This window comes from Gymnogyps californianus, chromosome 27 (genome assembly GCF_018139145.2).
Source record: "Gymnogyps californianus isolate 813 chromosome 27, ASM1813914v2, whole genome shotgun sequence".
In the NCBI taxonomy this organism is placed as follows: Eukaryota; Metazoa; Chordata; class Aves; order Accipitriformes; family Cathartidae; genus Gymnogyps; species Gymnogyps californianus.
Genome location: NC_059497.1, coordinates 2,592,497 through 2,610,900, shown reverse-complemented (window position 1 = coordinate 2,610,900; position 18,404 = coordinate 2,592,497). Strand labels below are relative to the sequence as shown.

The following is an 18,404-nucleotide window of genomic DNA, read 5'->3' as shown; positions in this document are numbered from 1 at the left end:
AAATGATTCACACGATTCCAGGGTTGTGCTACAACACATATATCCTGTATGTCGAAGAGTACAGATGAAACAAAAAACCCATAGAGACCTGAGTTGTTTTATTTCCAATGAAGCTTTGGGTGGGGTGAAGTACTTGGGAGTGTTTCTAGAAATATTGATCTGGCTTTGTGCCAGCTGTTTAGTGTTAGATGTATCTTTCAACCTGGAAAGTATTTCCCTACACAGGGTGATCCTTGGAAACTTAACCCAAAACATTAGGGCCCTGTGAATAAGGAGCAGTGGCCTTACCACAAGCTGCTTAGTCAGTTCTCTTCTTAATTTCAGAGAGAAAGAAGTAGCCCTAGACATGATTAGTTTCTTTGGTAACATTTGGGACAGCTGGGGAAATAGATGATGTTTGTTTACTTTGTGTATAATACCCACAACTTCTTTATTGTCAAAAAAAAAAAAAAAGACTGAACTTACTTAAAAGTTGGCTCATTTTTTATTTCAAGCTGATGCCTGGTTGAGATGAACTAGCTCAAACAGGCCTGTGTAATTAAAGTAGTTCATAGTAGAACTTCCAGTTCTATGTGTACAAACAGATAGGGAGCAAAAACAGAATTATTGACTTGATGTGAAGAAATTATAGTCCTCTACGTCTCTGTGGGAGAACAGCTCTACAGTCAGCTCTGCCACTGACACAGAGTTGACTCAGAATTGTGAAGGTTATAAACAGCAAGCACTGAACTTGCAACAAAGCAGAATTATATTATCGGAATTTTATTTGAACTATTGTGCTACTTATACAAAATCAATCAATCAATCAGATGTATTTTTAGCTCATGAATTCTCTTGGAAAAATCTTTGTGTGAGATGTCACCTTGCCAGCTTAATACTGTAGTCACAACATGATCAAATTCATGCAGCATAGAAAACTGGCAAAAAATGGGATGTTGTGTTATAGAAGAGTTAACTGACTAAACACCTTTAAGACTGAGAAACTGTCAGGTTTGTCAACCTAAAAAGGAGGTGATTTTTTTGGGGGGGGTCTCTAAAACAAAATCATAGTAGTAAGAACCTAATTATTCAACTAGTTTAATACAAGATGCTATTTCATTGTTTTGATTATCTGATATCATTATGCATCCATATTTATTACAGCCCAGAAGACTATGTATTCCAAAACTTTTATTTAATGAGCAGACATAACACAGGAAGTCAAAACAAGACATACACACGTACGTATATATATACACCAATATACATTTAAACAATGCAGAAGAGGTAGTACCGTTAATTAAGAAATACATAACATGCAATAAAAATACTAAGACAATTCAGATCTGCCTTCATTGCACCTCTTCCAAGTATCACAGGAGGCTATAGAATGATTTATTCAGCATCAATCCAAATTTAAAAATGTACTCTGTTCTCTTATATGATTGTACCTTGAATTTTCTAAAGGTGATCCTTCAGGTGACTAGCTGAAGGGGACAGTATTTAGTTCATAAGTTAAATACTGTGGCTGTAACAACTCAGAAAATGAGCTTTGAATCCATTACTACTTACAGGAACCAGATTGTCTGTACGCTTTAGGATGTAAGGTTAGGCATGAACACCAAATATTTAACCTGATCTCTCTTTTTCTTTCTCTAAAAAGACCCAATCGGATGACTGAGTTCTGTTTTGGAGGGATGCCTACCCTATAAGGGCAAAAAACGTAACACATAACACTGGATGGATTTTATTGTTGACCTTAAGAAAAAGTCCAGTGTAATCTTGGAGTTCTATTCAACATTAAGTAACTGCAGTATTTAGGTTTTATCGGGGGAAAAAAAAAAAAATGAACTTTATCTCTACAGAAACATGATCCTAAACGTACTGAAAGATGAAGATGGGAAGACTGTAAGAGAGCTCCCCAGTCCACTAGGATGCTCCTGAATGTGTGCCTCAGATGCCCAGAGAACAAGCTGCTAAAAGCAGGAGAGCCAGATCACAGAGCCAAAGTTCCAACACTTTAAGCCACTTATTCAGCAACTCTGTATACTCAGAATAGAAGCTCTGGGCAATGGTCCGTGTGACCACAAAAGCAGAGCTCTTTCAGAACTTTGTCAACCAGATGGACTATTTGTTAAGATTTTTAAGCTGTACTTACAGCAGCTGAAAGACTTTGCTCTGTGAATACTGTTTTAGGAAAGAAAACAAAAATACAGTTAAGAAGGATTATCAAGTGTTGAGAGACTTAAATGTAAAAAACAAAACAGACCTCAGTAAATGCACCTTCCATCTGCATTTCCAGATCTAACCAAGGCATGTCTCTAGTCAGAAGATACACACTAGGCAGATTCAAGAGTCTAAGGAAGGCTACAGTGAAAGAGGAACACGATACCTTCCTCTTTTAGGATTGTTTTCCAGATCTCCTGGTTTCCTGTATTGTTTAAGCTCTGACGGGCCAGCAGGAAAAAAAAAAAAAATCCAAATCAAACAGCAATGCAATGAATCTAGGGAAGATACTGTAGTATATTGTAGATAACATTTATCTGATATACTCTTCCTCAGAGATGCAGGACATATCTTCATCTGTGCTCTCCTCCAAATCTGGCAAGTTGCCCCAGAGCAATACATTCACACCTGGTGGGAAGGAGGTAAGAAGACAAAGGAGGGGGGGGGGAAAGTATTTTTGGATTGTAACGTTATTTTTACGTTGCACAACTGTCTATTTTCAGAGAGTTACCAAAAGCTGGTAAGTCACGTTCATGATAAACATATTTAGACTATTTCCTATTTTTCTTCCAAAGCGATCTTGTAAGTGGTGTTGTTTACAGCATCGTTCAAAGAATAAGTCCTGCCCACGGATGTATTTATATAGTTAATTCATGTAGCTATTGATAATCCCCTCATGGCTGATTTATTTTTAAATGCATTGGTCTGAAACACAGGTGACACTGAAAGGTTTAGACAATAAGTTACTCCCATCTGCAAGGAGGAGAAATGAATTATCAGAATACTATGCATTCCTGAGGACAAATTATGCTAGACACTTGGCATCCAAACACCACCTAGCTGAAGAAACTAGCTAGCGTGAGCTGGAACTGCAGCTTGAGCTAATGAGGACTCAGTTATATAGGGTCAAAGTGACAACATGACTCACCCAAAAAGAGTGCCCATTGGACAGCTGCCTAATAGCACAGTAAAGCTATATCTATCACTATAAATAGCAGCTGGTGGCTGTGTTTATACCAGTTATAATATTGCTTCAGAAAATCCTGACTTCTGTCCACAAAAGGGGTAGGTTAAGTTTTCTGATGAAGATAAATTTCCACTTAGAAATTTTCATTTACAAAGTAGCTACAACTACCTCCCCCAAAGTAGTTCGCTAGATTAGCAATACAGTAACGCTTGCCTTATGCCTCCATATGTTACACTCCCTCCATATGCTTTAACTACATTGAGATGCCTCATTAGAAGGAGGACTTGGAATCCAAGATTTTAGGAGAAGAGAAGGAAACACATGTGTTCCTTACCAGAAGAGTCTAGTCTGTTGATGCCAAAGACTGCTTGGCTATGAAACATCCAGAAGTGGCCATTATTACAGGAGAGCAGGCAAGGTTTGCAGGGAGAAATCACATGATAACCGACAATGTTACCACTAGAAAGAGAAGTGAAATAATGAGCAACACAAATGCCTGATGAAAAGATAGATGATGTTGGGTTTTCTAGCCCAAACTAATGTTAAATAGCCATGGTACCAGACCATTATGTAACGCTCCTATTTTGATAAAGTTAAGGGAACATAGTTAAACAAGCATCTTAAATGTTTAGAGAACATCTGTCAGGAGTTACAGAATATCTAAGTTTTAGATCTTTGGCATAGAGAACCATTTAGTAACCTAAATTGTGTAATCCAGAGTAGTTTATATACCAATAAATGATGTTGTATTTTTCTTTTTTTTGGAAGGCCAGTGATTCCATTGGAATCAGTGTAGAAATTAATCATGCACATAAAATCCATCTGTACAGAGGCACTGTGCACGGGAGAGTATCGGTAGTAGGAGTAAGGAGACTGAGAATATTGAAGCTCTCCTAGGTTGAAACCTAGAACAACCATTTTCCTACTTTCTCAGTCATGCGCTCTGGTGAGATATTTCTGTTTCTCTACTTCTGTCTAAAGAATAAAATCCTGTGTTCCTATCACAACCCCCACCGTTTAAATCTGAACAAGGTAAAAGTCTGATTATGAAGCTGAAAGGATCGTCTCAAATAACTGTGAGCTATTTGAGAGTTGTTGTTTTTACTTGTAGATATCAGGCATTAATAAAGAGGATAAAAGAACTCCAAGAACTTTAGTGACAGCATGTTCCATCTGCTAGCAACAACTAGATCTGCCAAGAGGATGTTCTATTAATTAGAATATGAGTAACTACTTCTTACTGCGGCCTTATTCACACAATTATCTCAGTGTTAAAGCAGACATTTAGTCAGGCAGGTGGCATGCAAGCTTTCCCATATACTCAGACTACTGACAAGGTTGTCACATCTCCACTTGGGACTTGCACAGAAATAGATTGGCAGCCATGCCCAGAAGTAGTGGGCTGAGTTTCTATCAAACAGCATTAAATTTGAAATAGAGTATGCAATCTGTTCCTCCCTTAACTCTTGCACTGCAGTGGTCTACAGTGAGCAGGTTAAGCAGCATTGCGGCAGTGCATGCATGCATGCTTGAGGAGGTGTTAGTGTCATTGAATGGCATTCTTACCACTTTAAACACGCGATGTTCTTCAGTTTGCATTTGCAGATTTCAGTAAAATAGCAGCTTCCGATGAAATCAACAGTACTAGATGGGAAGACAGTAAAAATACAGAAATTTAGAAGTGGCTACGATTACAACTCTAATATTTTGGTAATACAGGTCTGAAGTCGCAACAAAGTGATGTTACCATTACAGTCTTGTGTGGGTTTTTTGTTTTTTTTTAAACTTTCCCAAGAGCACACAATTCCTTTTTCCTATCAGCTACCAGCCATTCTCATATGGAAACAAAGAGAGACCCACGAGACATTACATTAATGTATCGTAAGCCCTCTCAAATCAGACCAGAAAGCACTGCTTCTCTCAGTACTTACGAACGCTTGCACGCTCGGGGCCTGCTGCTGGCTGTGGCACTCTCAGTCAGAAATCTGATTACAGACGTTGCCCTAGTTCCTGGCAAATCTCGGCTAAGACGACAGAACAATAGCTTAAAGGCTAGGACATTTAAAAACAAACCTTTGATTTGTTATCTCCTTTTTAACCCATGCTTTCTTATTAACATGTTATTTTGCAATCTTATTTCCTTAGTATTCAAATATTGTTATGGGAAAGCAGCATGCAAGCGACTCTGAGGAGAGTCATTCTGGAACCAGTGCAAGATCAGGTTTGTTCTCTTTACGGATATTTATTTCAAATTCTAATCTTTGCTTAAGGAAGGAGCTGGAGGAACTCCCCGTGGCTCCCTGAGCCTACGTCTTCCCCACGGATAGATTAAATTAGACTTTTGATTTGCTAGACAAGGGACAGCCTTGCTCTCGCCGTCCCGCCGGGGCTTCCCCAGGGCTGAAGGAGAGCCAGGTGGAACTGGAAACGGAGGAACGGGTTGAATCGTGTGCTTTGGGGCCGTTTTCCTGCCGACAGCAGATTTTGAGAGTGATCTTCAGGGACCCGGCCGGCCGGTGAGGGCCGTGCGGCCTTGTCAGCCCCGCTTGGCAGATCTCTGCGGGGGAGGCCGCGGCCCCGAGGCCGACAGGCTGCAGCGCCCGGGCCGGCCGTGCGGGGCCTCGGGGCTGTCGCCGTGCCCCGCCGGAGGGACCCCGTGGGGACCAGCCGCCCCCGCGGAGGCCCGGCGCTTACCCCGAGGGCGGGATGTCGGTGGAGTAGAGGTCGATGTCGGTGTCCGCCAGCAGCACGGCCTTCATCCCCCGCGAGCTCAGCACCTGCTGGCAGAAGCGGCAGCACAGCACGGCCACGCACCGGTCCTCGAAGGTGCAGCTGCTGGCCGACATGGCGGGCGGCCACCGCCGGGCCGGGCCGGGCCCCGCCGCCGCTCCCCGTCCCGTCCGGTCCCGTCCGCCGCCAACGGCCACGCTCCCACCTGTCAGTTTGAATTCCCGACCTCATTCTCCCATTGGGCGTGGGGGGACCCGCCCCCCTGATCTGATTAGTGGAGATCAGCGGCGGGCCCACCCTCTCCTTGCAGGCCGTTGGAGGAGACGAGTGGCACCACCCCTATTGCCTGGATATTGGTGGAGGGGCACGCCCTCCCTTGCTCCCATTGGCCCAACCGGCAGCCTCTTTGCATGACTCGCCCCGCCCCTGCGCAGTCCTTGGGGCGGAGGCTACTGCGCTCCGCCAGGCCCCGCCCACCCCGTCCTGGCGGGGCGGTGCTATGGGTGCCAAAGCGGCGGGAAGGGGGGTGGGCCCAGCTGAGAGATGGAGACGTCTGGTTGACCAGGGCGGCCGTCGCTCCTGTCCAGCGCTCTCCGCCGATTGGGCGATCTGCGCGGCGGGGCGGGGCGGCGGCGGGCCGGTGAGGGGGACCGGGTGGCGGGCGCCAGCGGCCGGAGGACGCCCGGCTGCGGGAGGCGGGGAGGCGGCTCCGCAGCGCCCAGGTAATCGCCCCGCCCGGCCGCCGGGCCCCCTCCCCTCCTCTGCCAGCCCGCTGGGGGGCCGCGGGCTGCCCCCCGCCGGCTGGCCCCGCCGCCTCCCCTCAGCCTCCCCTCAGCGCGGCCCTGAGGCGGGGCGCGGGGCCGCGTCCCTCAGCCCCGGCCCCCCCCACCGGGACCCCCCCACGCTTCCTCTCCCCGCCGCCCTCATTGTTCTTCCCGGGCGGGATGCGGATCCGGCGGGTGCCGTGTTTATTTATTTCTTCCTCCTATACGCGCATCTTCCGCGGGGGCTGCAGCCTCGCCCCCTCCCTCCTCCGAAAAAAGGGGGGGGGGGAAATAAAAAATAAAAAAAAGACGGGAGAAAAGTTGTGTCCCGCCGTCCCCCTGCGGGCAGGTCCCCGTCTGCCTCGCACATGCCGGGCTGCGGCGCCCCGGCTGCGGGCCGGCTCTGACCCATGCCCCACCGAGGGGCCGCCGGAAAAAAAAACCCCAAAATAACAAAAAAAAACCCCCAAACCCAACCCCGGAGCTGCCGAAGGAGAAGCTGCGGATGGAGCCGCGCCGGCGGGGACGGGTCTGGTGTGCCGGGGAGCTCCTGGGCTCGTCCTCCGGCTCCCGCCGCTGGTGTAATTGAGGGCTGGGGTGCCGTTTTCCAGCGGAAGATGCTGCAGCTTGGCCAGGCTCTGGCTGTTCTTCCCCCCGCATTGCTGCTCATTTGGAGAAGCGATTTCTCTCTGCGCAGGCTGGCTCCCCTCCCTCCCCTTGCTCCCCTGGGGACCCCGCTTTCCGAATGAGCCCCTTCTCCCCCCTTGGGGCTGGCTGCCATGTAGGCGTTTTCCCTTGGTTACCTGGCCGGTCTGCGTTTCTAACCTGACGCTGCTGCTGCTTAAAGGACAATTTGCAATGTCAGGGCAGCTTTTCTTTCAGTCACAAATTTTGGCTGCGCATCTTGTGACTGCTGGCTGCAAGCTGTAATTTTCTAAATATATATTTTTTTTTTTCCTTTGCATTTGCAGGCAAGCAAACCAAAGAAAACGGCTTCTTGTCCTCCGTTTCTGCTCTCGTTTGGGATTTGATTTGCATCATCTCTGAGCGTATTTAAAAAAAAAAAAAGGCAAACCAAACCCACACAAAACATGTTGTGCGGAAGGACTTCCACTCCCTGGCTGTGCTATTAACGTTAGCAATCAGGAAGAGCCTTTGGGGGCTGCAGGATCTCGCCAGTCTGATGCTGCTGCTAAAGGTTTTGGTGCAGGGAGACAAAACTGCTGCCTCTTCCATCCACTGATCTCTTAACATCTGCATTTTACTGCTGCTGTGCTCCGTCTCACACCCTCTCTCCATGGACTGATTTTTTTTTTTTTTTTTTCCTTTTTGTGGGGGGGAGGACAAGCGGCAAATCAAGGCATCGCATTGAGAGGAGCGAAATTGCATTTATATCTTGTGTTCTGGTGGATCTGTTTTGAGGTTAATCTTTTCGGAAAAGAAAACATGACGTCGCCAGCAAAATTCAAAAAGGATAAGGAGATCATAGCTGAATATGACACTCAAGTTAAAGGTAGGAATGGTTTTATTTTCATCTCTTTTGCTATTGCAGTCCTGACTTGCAATTGTAGGAGTTTGCAGTAGATGTTTGGGTGGGGAAGGGGGAAATCATTTGCAGATTGCCTGGAATTTGCAGGGCTTTTTCATAATACAATGCTGGATCGGGTTTGCAATCCGTTTTCTCATCCCCATGGGGTAGGTTCCTACTATGGTATTGCCGTTTTAAGGTATAACGGTAAGGGCTTTTTTATGGGATATAACAAATCTTTGAGTTCTGAGAGATCCATATTTTTCTGTCTGCTGTTCTGAAATATGGCTTTGCATTTGAAATATGAGAGCCAGTTAATTGCTTTTTAATCCTCCTCCTATCAAGCGAATCTTTTAAAAATCTGTGTAGTGTCAGAAGAGCATGTTTCCACTGGTAGTAACGGGGACCGTGCTGAGGGTCCCTGTAAAGCTGTTTGTGCTAGAAAGTTCCATTATTCAGGATTTTGCTCTTGGTGAGTCCGTAATATTACTGCCTGGTTTTTCTTACTGTGCTCTTGAGTGTAACACCTTCAGGTTGCAGTGTGTCTGTGTGTACGCACGCATATATATGCATACATATATAAATGAATAAAACTAATGCATCAATGTTATTCCCATCATTGTAAGGAAGGCAATAAAGAGTCAGAGGTATATTTGCGATGATCATGCAAGTCTTCTGCAGAATTCAGTTGGCTGGCTTTCAGGCTATCATGTGCCCTAGGTGAAAAAAAAAAAAGGATGGTGAAATGTCTACTTAGCTTCTTGTTTTTGCAAAGTTTTCAAGATAACGCTTATTTAAAAAAATAATTATGACTTGTGTATGCCTTGATATATCGCCGTTAGGAAGTTATGAGATTTAGTGATTTATCTAATCGGTTAAAACTTGCTTGGTATGCTCATAGCATGCAGGAAAGATGGCCTTCGGGCAGGGTTGATTGAGTTAAATCAATGTGATTTAAAAAAATGTGATTTAAATCTGAGTAGGAAACCTAGATTAAAACTGACAATTAAAATACTGTTTTGCAATTATGTACTTAGTTATTTTTCCTACTGGGGGGGCTGCTCACTGGTTGCAGATCATTAAAACATGTTGTCCTACAAGATGCATGTCCTACACTGACCCTAGTACTCTGTACCTAGAAGTAGTTTTGACATTTGTGTTAAAAATGCTTACCTGAGCAAATATAAAGCTGAGTATGAGTTTATTTTGATTTTTTAATTTTTTTAATTTTTGAGTTCTTAAAGTTAGAAATGGAGAAGAGCGTGTTTCTTTTTTACTAGTTTAGTTTCTATTCCTGTTTTCTAGCTGTCTTTGGAAATGGGAATTGAAGTCAGTGTAAAATTAGAGGCTTATATGTTCTTTCTTTATTTACCCCATCAAAATGTGCATGATAGATACAAGCTTGTAGTCACAATATTTGTGAATTGGACGCAATAATAAGAAACAAGTCTTTAGAAATAGTAAAGCGCATCTTCTCACCTCTCAATTTTTTCATGCATAAGAAAGAAAAGAAATTTTTCCCTTCCTTTTCAGGAAAGAGACCAACAAGATGGGTAAAATGGAAATGAGCCTTCCCTGTGTGCAGAGACCATTACTGCCAAAACTCAGTTCATCTCTTAAGGTGCTTATGCAGAGACCTGTCAATTAGCTTGTACATGTGGTCCCAAAAGTGAATTGTTCTAGTGGCATATAGATTTTTTTGCTTTTTGCCTTATAAAATGTTCCTATCTTAAATATGTGAGGTTAAGAAGACCGGAAGTGTGTAAATGGATCACAGGGGGCTGGGAGAAGGGGGTTTCCTTCCTGAATTAGTGGCGAGGGCAGCTATGAGATTGTCTCGGGATATTCATCCCTCTCGCAGTTCAGCTTTCCCTGCGCGGGGGACTCCAGAAGTGGCAGCCCCAGAAGCGGCTAATGGGAGCTGCTAATCCATCTCCTGCTCTTCCCTTGAGAGGGAGGTGTAGATGGGCCAAACAGCTCAAAAATACACGACAGTACAGTAAGAATCCTCTTACTTTCAAAGTACAGGGGGGGAGCTTCCCTTCTCCACCTGGCTTCAACCTTTCACAAGCTGCTTTGACAATGGGGATCGTCGTCCCTCTGCTTTTAGGTATCAAGTTTGGGGGGAGACTTTGGGGGGAAGTTATTTGTTCCTCTTAAAATTTCATGAAACTTGCTTTACATCTTGGTTCTGAGTTGGATAGTGATTTGGCTCTATAGGGAAGCTCTCAGGAGCGGTAAGACCTCTTGCCTCTCCAATTCCAGAGATGTGCTGGTCTCTACCACAGTGGGAAGATGAGATGGTACTAAAGACACACGTAAATCCAAAAGTGTGGTGCTGCCTAATCATTAAAGATATCATGGTCCTTACAGAAAAATTTTGGTGTCCTGATCAAATTCTGACTTTAACTGTGGGAACAGCATAGAAATGCTGTTAACTCTGATTATGAGTTGTTTGGTATCTTTTCTCTTGTGTTGTGAAATGATGCCATGAAGCAGTCGCTGTGGGAGTGAGATGAATCAGGTGTTGGCATGCTACATAAATTGTAAGGTATCATCTGCTTCTCAGATGAGAAAACTCTGATTTTTTTTTTTTTTTTTTTTTTTTTTTAACTGACATTTAAAAACTTACTGCATTTTTTTGCTACGCTCCATTCTGGCTGTGCATTGGAAACCGTGTATAGAGGCTTCATTTAAAACCATTAATCCACAAACACATACTTAAGCACTTTAGATTATTACTAATAGAATGATTGATCTTTGTTTAAAAACTTAATAGTCTTAAGTTGTTAATCAAAAACTATTTAAAGAATAGTTTGGTTATGGTTAATAGATCATTTTTATGCAAATTTTTTATTTTCTGTTGCTGAATGAACTTGGTCATTTTTCTTGTAAAAAGGTGTATAGGGGAGACAGGGTGTTGATTGAGTGAAACTTTGTTCTCCCGTTGCCGTGAGCTATAGGTATTTGTTGTCATCTTCCAACAGCCAGTTCTTTGCCTCTTTTGGGTTGGAGTTAGCCCTTCCCATGGTTTGTGCATGCAGCTAATGGCAGGGGAGATCAACGTTGGGATGAAATGAATTTCTGAAGATGAAGACTATTTACCTCTTACACATCAAGCTTATTGTGCAGTGGTCAGGAGACATGGAGGGAGTGATGTGTTTCTTCCTAATTACTTGTGCACTGTGGTTGAGGACAAGCCTTGCAGTCTGTAGGTACTGGTGCAGCGCATCCATCCTGGGAGGTTGCTGGAACCAGACTAGACACAGCCTTGCGTTACTTCGTCTGACCTTATAGCTGACCACCAGAGATGGGGCTGGATGACCTCCTGAGCTCCCTCCCAACCTGAATTGTCCAATGATCCCATGGTCACTAGTATCTGGAAGTTCAATTACAAACTCACTGTCTTCTGCAGAAGTGAATTAACCTGCAGAGGTGTCCAGACAGGGTGGCTTTCCTCAACAACTGCACTGACCTTGAGTCTTTTGCCTTTAGATCATGCAAGCAAAGTCTGCGTTGTTTGGTTGCATGGCTGTGCTATCTGCACTTGAATGTTTCACGCTGTTGGCGAGGAGAGGAGAGGTTGCCAGTATTAGTGGGCTCTTCTTGCCAGAGTTGTTGAGAGTGCTTCTCTTTTTGAGGAAACTCTGAAATGGCTGCGTGTCATGCAGTAGGAATTCTCCTGACAAGATGACATGGGGTCAGCAGGGGAGGGAAGTGCTGCTTTGATATGTTTCTGTACCATGTGCTCACAAAGATTATGAGTTCTGTGAAGCTGGAAAGTGAGATTCTGTGGTCTCCATATGGAGCCTTTGATATCTCAAGCTCATCCCCTTGTCTGGATTGTCTCTCCCAATTCCTTTGTGCAAGTTGTGGTAAAGCAGAGATAATTAATTTATGCTGTGCAGTGTGTTCCATGTGAGATTTGGATGCTGCCTATCTATGCCCGACCAAGGACTGTCAGACTGTTTTTTGGTTGAATGTATTAAATTGCAGTGTACATTTGCTGAGGAAAGAAAAGCCAGTGATTTATCTCTTAATTCTTCTTTTCGTTCTCCTCATGTCCCACGAGAGCCTTATATTTAATTAGTTTGTATAAAGCTTCAGTAAATAGCGTCATGGTTTGGGCTACAGAAATTTAATACTGAAATTTTTTACACAGCGAGGGTTCATAAGCCACTTCTGTCCTTGAGTAGTCTCTAGCAAACGTTAAAATGCATCTCTTGCAGATCTTGCAGCACAGTCCAAAAAGCGCTAGGAATGTGAAAAATAGATGAGGTAATTTATAGCAGGAGCGAGCCCAGCACAGAGGTGGCTGGGTAGTGATTTAGCTGAGTGTGTCTTGAACTAAGAGAAGATGCCTGATAAGAAGAACTTCAGGCAAGCCTCCCAGCTGCCATCAGATTCAGGCTACTATAACATCAAAAACTTTCTTTTTAATATCCCAAAATTGCTGATAAATTTCAGATAAGTCCATTTCTCCTCTCTGGGTTGAATGACTGATAGCGTATTTGATCTGATTGTGATCTTTTGCCTTAAATGCTGCTTAAAAATGCCTTAAATGCCGCATACAAATCTCATTTATATGGCACATCTTCTGAGCACCTTGATTGATGGTCGGCAGTTTTTAATCCTGGTAAACTCTTAGGAGTGGTACAGACCTTCTCTGTGTGAAAGATCACAAAGGTAGCTGTGACTGGGTCAGCAGCTGTAATTCAGGGGCTAGAAAGGAAGGGTGATGCTTTTGGTGGTGATTTGAAACAAAACTGGCGTTTCTCTCAACTGTTGAAAGCTTTCTTGTTAACACGGCACATGCAGCGCTTGTCTAGAAAGAAGGTATTTGTAGAACTATCTTTAGATTTTTAGATCAATGAGTTGAAATCACTGTAATTTATTTTGTTGCTAAACCTGTGCACCTGGGGATTTTCAGTGTTGTTGACGTTACGTATATATGATGACTTCTCTTTTGTGTTCGTCTTTTGTTCAGGTCACCAAGTTGGTCACTGCACACTATGACTTTGTTTGCAGATCCTGGCACCATACATGTGTGCTTTTGAGAATTACGGCTGAGCGCTTGGCCATTTCTTTGGCAACGCCTATTTAATACACCGTGTAAATAGACTTTTCAACCACGCACCCTGGTGTGATTGAGTGGAATAGTTTTGAATTTTGAGATTTTGAGTTTGTATGTATTGGATTACCATTTACATTTAAAATGTAAAACTACCTTTTAAGGGGTTTTTACAGTTAATCATTACTCTGTGCATGTAAGTGATTCCATTTGTTTGCAACAATGACTTGCTCCAAACTCCAGCTATGGAATTGCTGTAGAATCATCTGGTTTTCTGCAGTTCTTGATAGTGCTAATCCCTTGAGTTTTGGAGCTGGATTGGGCCAACAAAGCAGCCTGCTGCCAGAAAGGGGGAGGGGGCTGTTGGGAGACTGGTTTGATGTTACAGCAATAGTTTGTATTTCTTTTTCTGCTATGTACAGTTCCTACTAATGGATTATTAATGAGCATGGGAAGAGGTGAAAGAGTGCAGAGTCTGTCGTCTTTACTCTGCATCTCCAAAATCCCTCCATTGCAGATTTATCAAGTATTGCAAGGCTAGAGACCAAAGCTGACCAAAAGGCTCAGTCCACTTAAGTGTTGCAGTTTCTTCCAAAAGCAGAAGGAATTGCCAGTGTAACTCCAGTAGGGTTTCTATAAAAAGTTTACTAGTGATAGCCAGTTTTCCCTAACTCCCAACTAAGGGAGCCCCACAGCATTTTTCCTTAGCTCTAAATGATTTCCTTTCGTGGTAAGGGTACACATTAGTATCTTTTCCTTTTTCTGTTAGTTAAAAGGCTTGACTTTCCTTTTTTTGTTTTTAATTCTTACTAATTTTTGCCCATTTTGGGAATTTACTTGGAAGAACTTATTTGCCTGGTCAACTTTTTCAGCTGTCTTTATGAAGAGTAAAAAATCTAAACCTTTGTTGAGATGGAAAGTATGTTTAAACACATGTTCTTTTGAATAGCTTTTGCTATGCCATGCACAGTTGATATTCATTACTTATGACTTTATTTAGTTCATTTTTGTATGACTTTTGCAGATTTCATGCTTTCTTTTTGAGAATTTCTACAACATTATGGGAGTCCTGCTCTCTGAATATTGTCAACATTTTGTAGGCAGTGGAAGCAAATGCAGAGTTATGGTTTGGTTTGCTGAGGGATAAAAAAGTATGGGAGAAAATGGGAGAAAGGGTCTTGACTTCACAGTTATTCCATCATTAGAGACCATTCTTAATTTCTGCTTTCTCTTTCTCCTTTTCTTCCAAAATAGCAATATTACAAAAGACAAAACAGGACCTTCTTTTTGTGAAAGCTCTAGGTAGTGGTCAGTGAAACTCTTGATGTGAGTGTTTAAAGTCAGCAAACACATGTGGATATAGAGTAACTGTCAAGGAAGCTCAGCTGGTATTTTTCCCAAGTAAATGCTGCAAATGGATTTGAACCATTTAAATTTTTTTTTTTTTTTTCCCCATCAGAGTAACTATTTACTGTTGTTAAACTCTAAAGCTTCTGACCCAGTCATTTTACTTTGAGTTGATATGGTGAGAGTTAATCGTTGCTTGGGAAAAAAAGTAAGGGGCTGGGAATTTAAAAAAAAAAAATCACTTCCTCTGCAATTCTGAATGTAAAAGGATCATGTGTTTACAAGAACTAGAGTTATTTGGGAGTGGTGCTTGCACTCTGAAGCAGCGTGGGCATGATGTTAGGATGGCAGTATGCAGCCTGCGGTGAGCCTAGATAAGAGTCAGTGACAGGCAGCGTGGCGAGGATGCGCACATCAGGAGAAACGAGCCCAGCATTTGCTGTTCTTTAACCAAGCAAGGCAGCAGAAATGGAAGCAAGTATAAATGTAAATGTGAGCTGTGCTTGGGTGTAAATCTCAGCTGAAACGCCTGGCACGGCCGTGCCGTTCAATCTAGTGTGCACCCTTTTGTGTGCTGCAGCATGCTGCACAGAGTAGTGCAGTAAATCTTTGGCGTAAACTACAAGCAGCAGATTCTCAAAACATTCATAGGGTCCCCCCCTCTCCTTTAATGAGCGCTTCTTCTCCAACATTTTATCTCAAGGTGTTGCTAAATGTGGTGCAAAAATTCTTATGTCTTAAGTGTTTTTAGCATGCTGCAGAAACAACTTTTACTTCATATTTATTTCTGTGAAATCAGCTGAATTAGGCCAGGGGAGCTGCCTTATCCTGTGGCACATAAGCAGCTGCTGGCTTTTTGACTTTTGAGAAGGAGCCAAATAAACAGATTAGCTCTAAACCAAGAGTGGATTTTAATCTACAGTCATGAAGTGCTGCGGCGGGGTGATTTGGTCAGTCCTACTAATTTTGAAGTCTTTTTTTTGGTTGGTTTTTTTTTTTTTTTTTTTTTTTTTATTGTAGGACTTTCCAGGAAGAGCCTTTTGGCTTCCCTTCTTTTAAGTAGGGAAGGGTTTTTAGTTTGTTTTTGTACCGCTGTTGGTGGACAACAGTTTTCATGCAGAGAGTAAGCCATGGAGCTATGCAATTTATAGATGGGGAGTGCTTGCAAATTGAATCTCCTTAAAATAACGACAGTTGTTGCCTGGGAATTAGTCCCTGACTGTTTCTTTGGACAGCAGTCCAGTCCCACTGCAGGGGCATGTTCCGGTGGTCCCGCGAGGAAGGGGGGTTTGTTCCCGACAGACCCGTAGCTGCCAGAATTGCTAAACTGCTCGCTCTGAAGAAATGAATCGATTGTTTTCTAACCAAAGATCCTAAGCCTCAGTGAATCAAAACAGTTTAGGCATTAATTGATCCCCTCGTTCCCCTTCTCAGTAGGGAGGGGGTGATCCATGCAGGGCAGGAGGGAACCAAATTGATGGACAATTTCAAGGAACTTTCTGGGCTGTGGCATGTTATGTATGGTTATGCCTCTATTTGGGGAATATTTAAGATGCCTGTTAGATGAGGTTTAAATATAGTGGGATAAATTACTCTTGTGTCTTTGAGGATGCTCCTACTTGTTAGCACTTAATTTGCAAAGTTAGGTGTTACGGGAAATTCCACAAAATCCTTTTCTTTATGCGGGTTAACACTGGAGCAGAGCTCTTGCTATTCTGCTGCTAAGAATATCTGGTATCCAAAACACATTTTATGTGGTGTTCTTGCTTTTGGGGGGAGGGGGGAAGGAAAAAAAAAAAGAGGAGTTATTCACATGTTTCATTAGCACTGTTTGTTATTAAACTATGAAGAAATGTTACATAGGGACAGGATTCTGGGTCCAAGAAACTTCCACTCAGCTACCAAATGTAGTTCTTCAACTTGGGCAGTACTGTGGCAACCACAGACAGATGGTAGCTGTTGTGTGCTCACTGGCATACGGCAATTCTCTTTCCTCCATCCCAGTTCATCTGGGGAGGGCTGTCTTAAGTGTTTTACTTGGAAATCACAGCTATGACGAGTTAACTTCTCCTAAGGCTACTGATGGCACTATGAATAACCATCCAGGCAGTTTTGATCAGTGAACAGAAATGAAACTTTCTAGAAAACTGATGCTCTTCCACCTTGTTGGAAACCCACAGTGGTATCATATGCCTATAAAGCAGAATTTGGACATGCAGCGCAAAGGCAAGGCAGAGTGAAGTTTACTAAGATGCTGACATGCCTGCCCTCTGAAAGGGTTGGTTTCCTGACCGGGGCATTTGGCAAACCCATCGACAGGGTTCTTTGATTTATTTATTTATTTTAATTTTTTTGTCATCAGTAGATGTAAATTCAGTTCTATGGACCATAAAGCAGGTCTCTTACAGGTGTGTTTTGAAGAGTCCTGTCTGATGAACGTGAAGTGCTTTGAAAGCTCACGACAGAAAACATGTAAATAATATGTGCAGTGGATATATTAATGAATGATAATGACAAACCATAGCGTACTAAGTGTTTTATGGACTGTGGAGGTACAGAGCTCTGAGCAGGCCCGTGGAGGTTTTTCCCCTGCGTTCGATAACCAGTTATTCAGTAATTTAGTAAATTAATATCTCTGTGAAGTGGTTTTGGAAAGGAGCCTGGTTTTGCTTTGGTCTCTTTAATGAAAGTAACTCTTCCTAACTTTTCTGTGTTCTCTCCATCTGTTGAAGAAGGAAGCCTGCTTCATCCCATTTACCCTTTAAAAAAAAAAAAAATTAGTAAACCACCAGTATTTCTGCTGCATAGTGGGCTGCTTGTACCCGTCTGTGTCCCAGCTCAATGGGGCGGACTCCAGTGCTGCAGAAAGATGCTGAAATATGAACAAAAGACTTTGCCAGTAAACGACTTAAAAGTGTGCAGCTGGAAAAGGGAGGGGGAAAGGGTTTCTGCGCTGTATGGAGGGAGGAACAAATGCAACACTACAAAGGTCACAGGATACAGTAATGATGTTTGGATGGAAACTTAACTTGCTATGAATGAAACTGCGCTCTTGCGTTTTCCCCCTGGAGCTGAATGTCTAAAAACTCTGGATACTTCTTGTTCTGTTTCTTTTTTTTCCTTTTCTTTTTTTGGCTCTTGTGAGCTTCCATGAGTTGTGCTATAGAAATGAAAAAAACGGAAAAATGGAGATTGGACAGCACCCACCCACATGCTAGGAGAGGCTTACATACACTGATCTCTATTGGGTTAATCAGAGCTGTGACATTATTAGTTCCTGGTTACTCTAGTACAACTGTTTGCAAGTCAAAGTTTTGTCTATGCTAAACAAATGTGTAAGGTTTCTTATCAGGGAACTTACTACGTTAACAAAGATGTCAGCACTGCTGACCAGGGTTGTTGGATAAACTCAGAACTTGGGCTAAGCACCCCTTGGAGCCGACTCTTGGACCTCTTGAGTGTTGGTTTTATTTCCTGTGTGGTATGAAGTCTTGTTACTGATTGCTGAATTGCCTTTTCCCTCTCCATATGCACTTATCCTGTCCAGATTGCCTGTATTTTCTCTGAGGTTGGTTTGATCTTTTATCAATCCATATGCTGTTGTTACTTCCATTATATGATTAGTTTCTGCCTTTAATGATAAATTACCCAAAAGTGTAAGAGAGATCCTCTTATTTAGCCCAGTTGTCTAATGCCAAACACATTCATATGCATTGCCTTCATACTTAAGGAATTAATCTTTACTTAGGCTTTAAATCAAAGTATTTCCCCTGTCCCCTTCGGAATGAACTT

At 43.1% G+C, this 18,404-nt stretch overlaps 2 protein-coding genes across 7 annotated transcripts in view; one reads left to right on the top strand and one right to left on the bottom strand.

Moving 5' to 3' along the window:
• Positions 1-1,173: 1,173 nt before the first annotated feature.
• On the bottom strand, positions 1,174-6,018 carry FAM72A (family with sequence similarity 72 member A). 2 transcript variants are annotated; one of them, XM_050911408.1, is made up of 4 exons: positions 5,867-6,018; positions 4,739-4,816; positions 3,507-3,631; positions 1,174-2,613 (listed from the first exon to the last, which is right to left on the bottom strand). In XM_050911408.1, the coding sequence occupies exons 1-4, from the start codon at positions 6,016-6,018 to the stop codon at positions 2,519-2,521; spliced, it is 450 nt and encodes a 149-aa protein (XP_050767365.1). In that variant the 3' UTR covers positions 1,174-2,518. The 2 variants fall into 2 exon arrangements, with proteins under 2 accessions (XP_050767365.1, XP_050767366.1); XM_050911409.1 differs by having other exon boundaries at positions 5,987-6,018.
• Positions 6,019-7,955: 1,937 nt separating this feature from the next.
• The window catches only part of SRGAP2 (SLIT-ROBO Rho GTPase activating protein 2), a 109,825-nt gene continuing 99,376 nt past the window's right edge, over positions 7,956-18,404 (top strand). For 4 of the 5 annotated variants that reach the window (XM_050911303.1, XM_050911305.1, XM_050911302.1 and 1 more), the window contains exon 1: positions 8,019-8,179. In XM_050911303.1, the coding sequence (XP_050767260.1) occupies positions 8,113-8,179 (67 nt within the window). In that variant the 5' untranslated portion in view covers positions 8,019-8,112. Of the gene's footprint in view, positions 8,180-18,404 lie in introns of all 5 variants that reach the window. The other variant, XM_050911306.1, reaches the window with a different exon arrangement.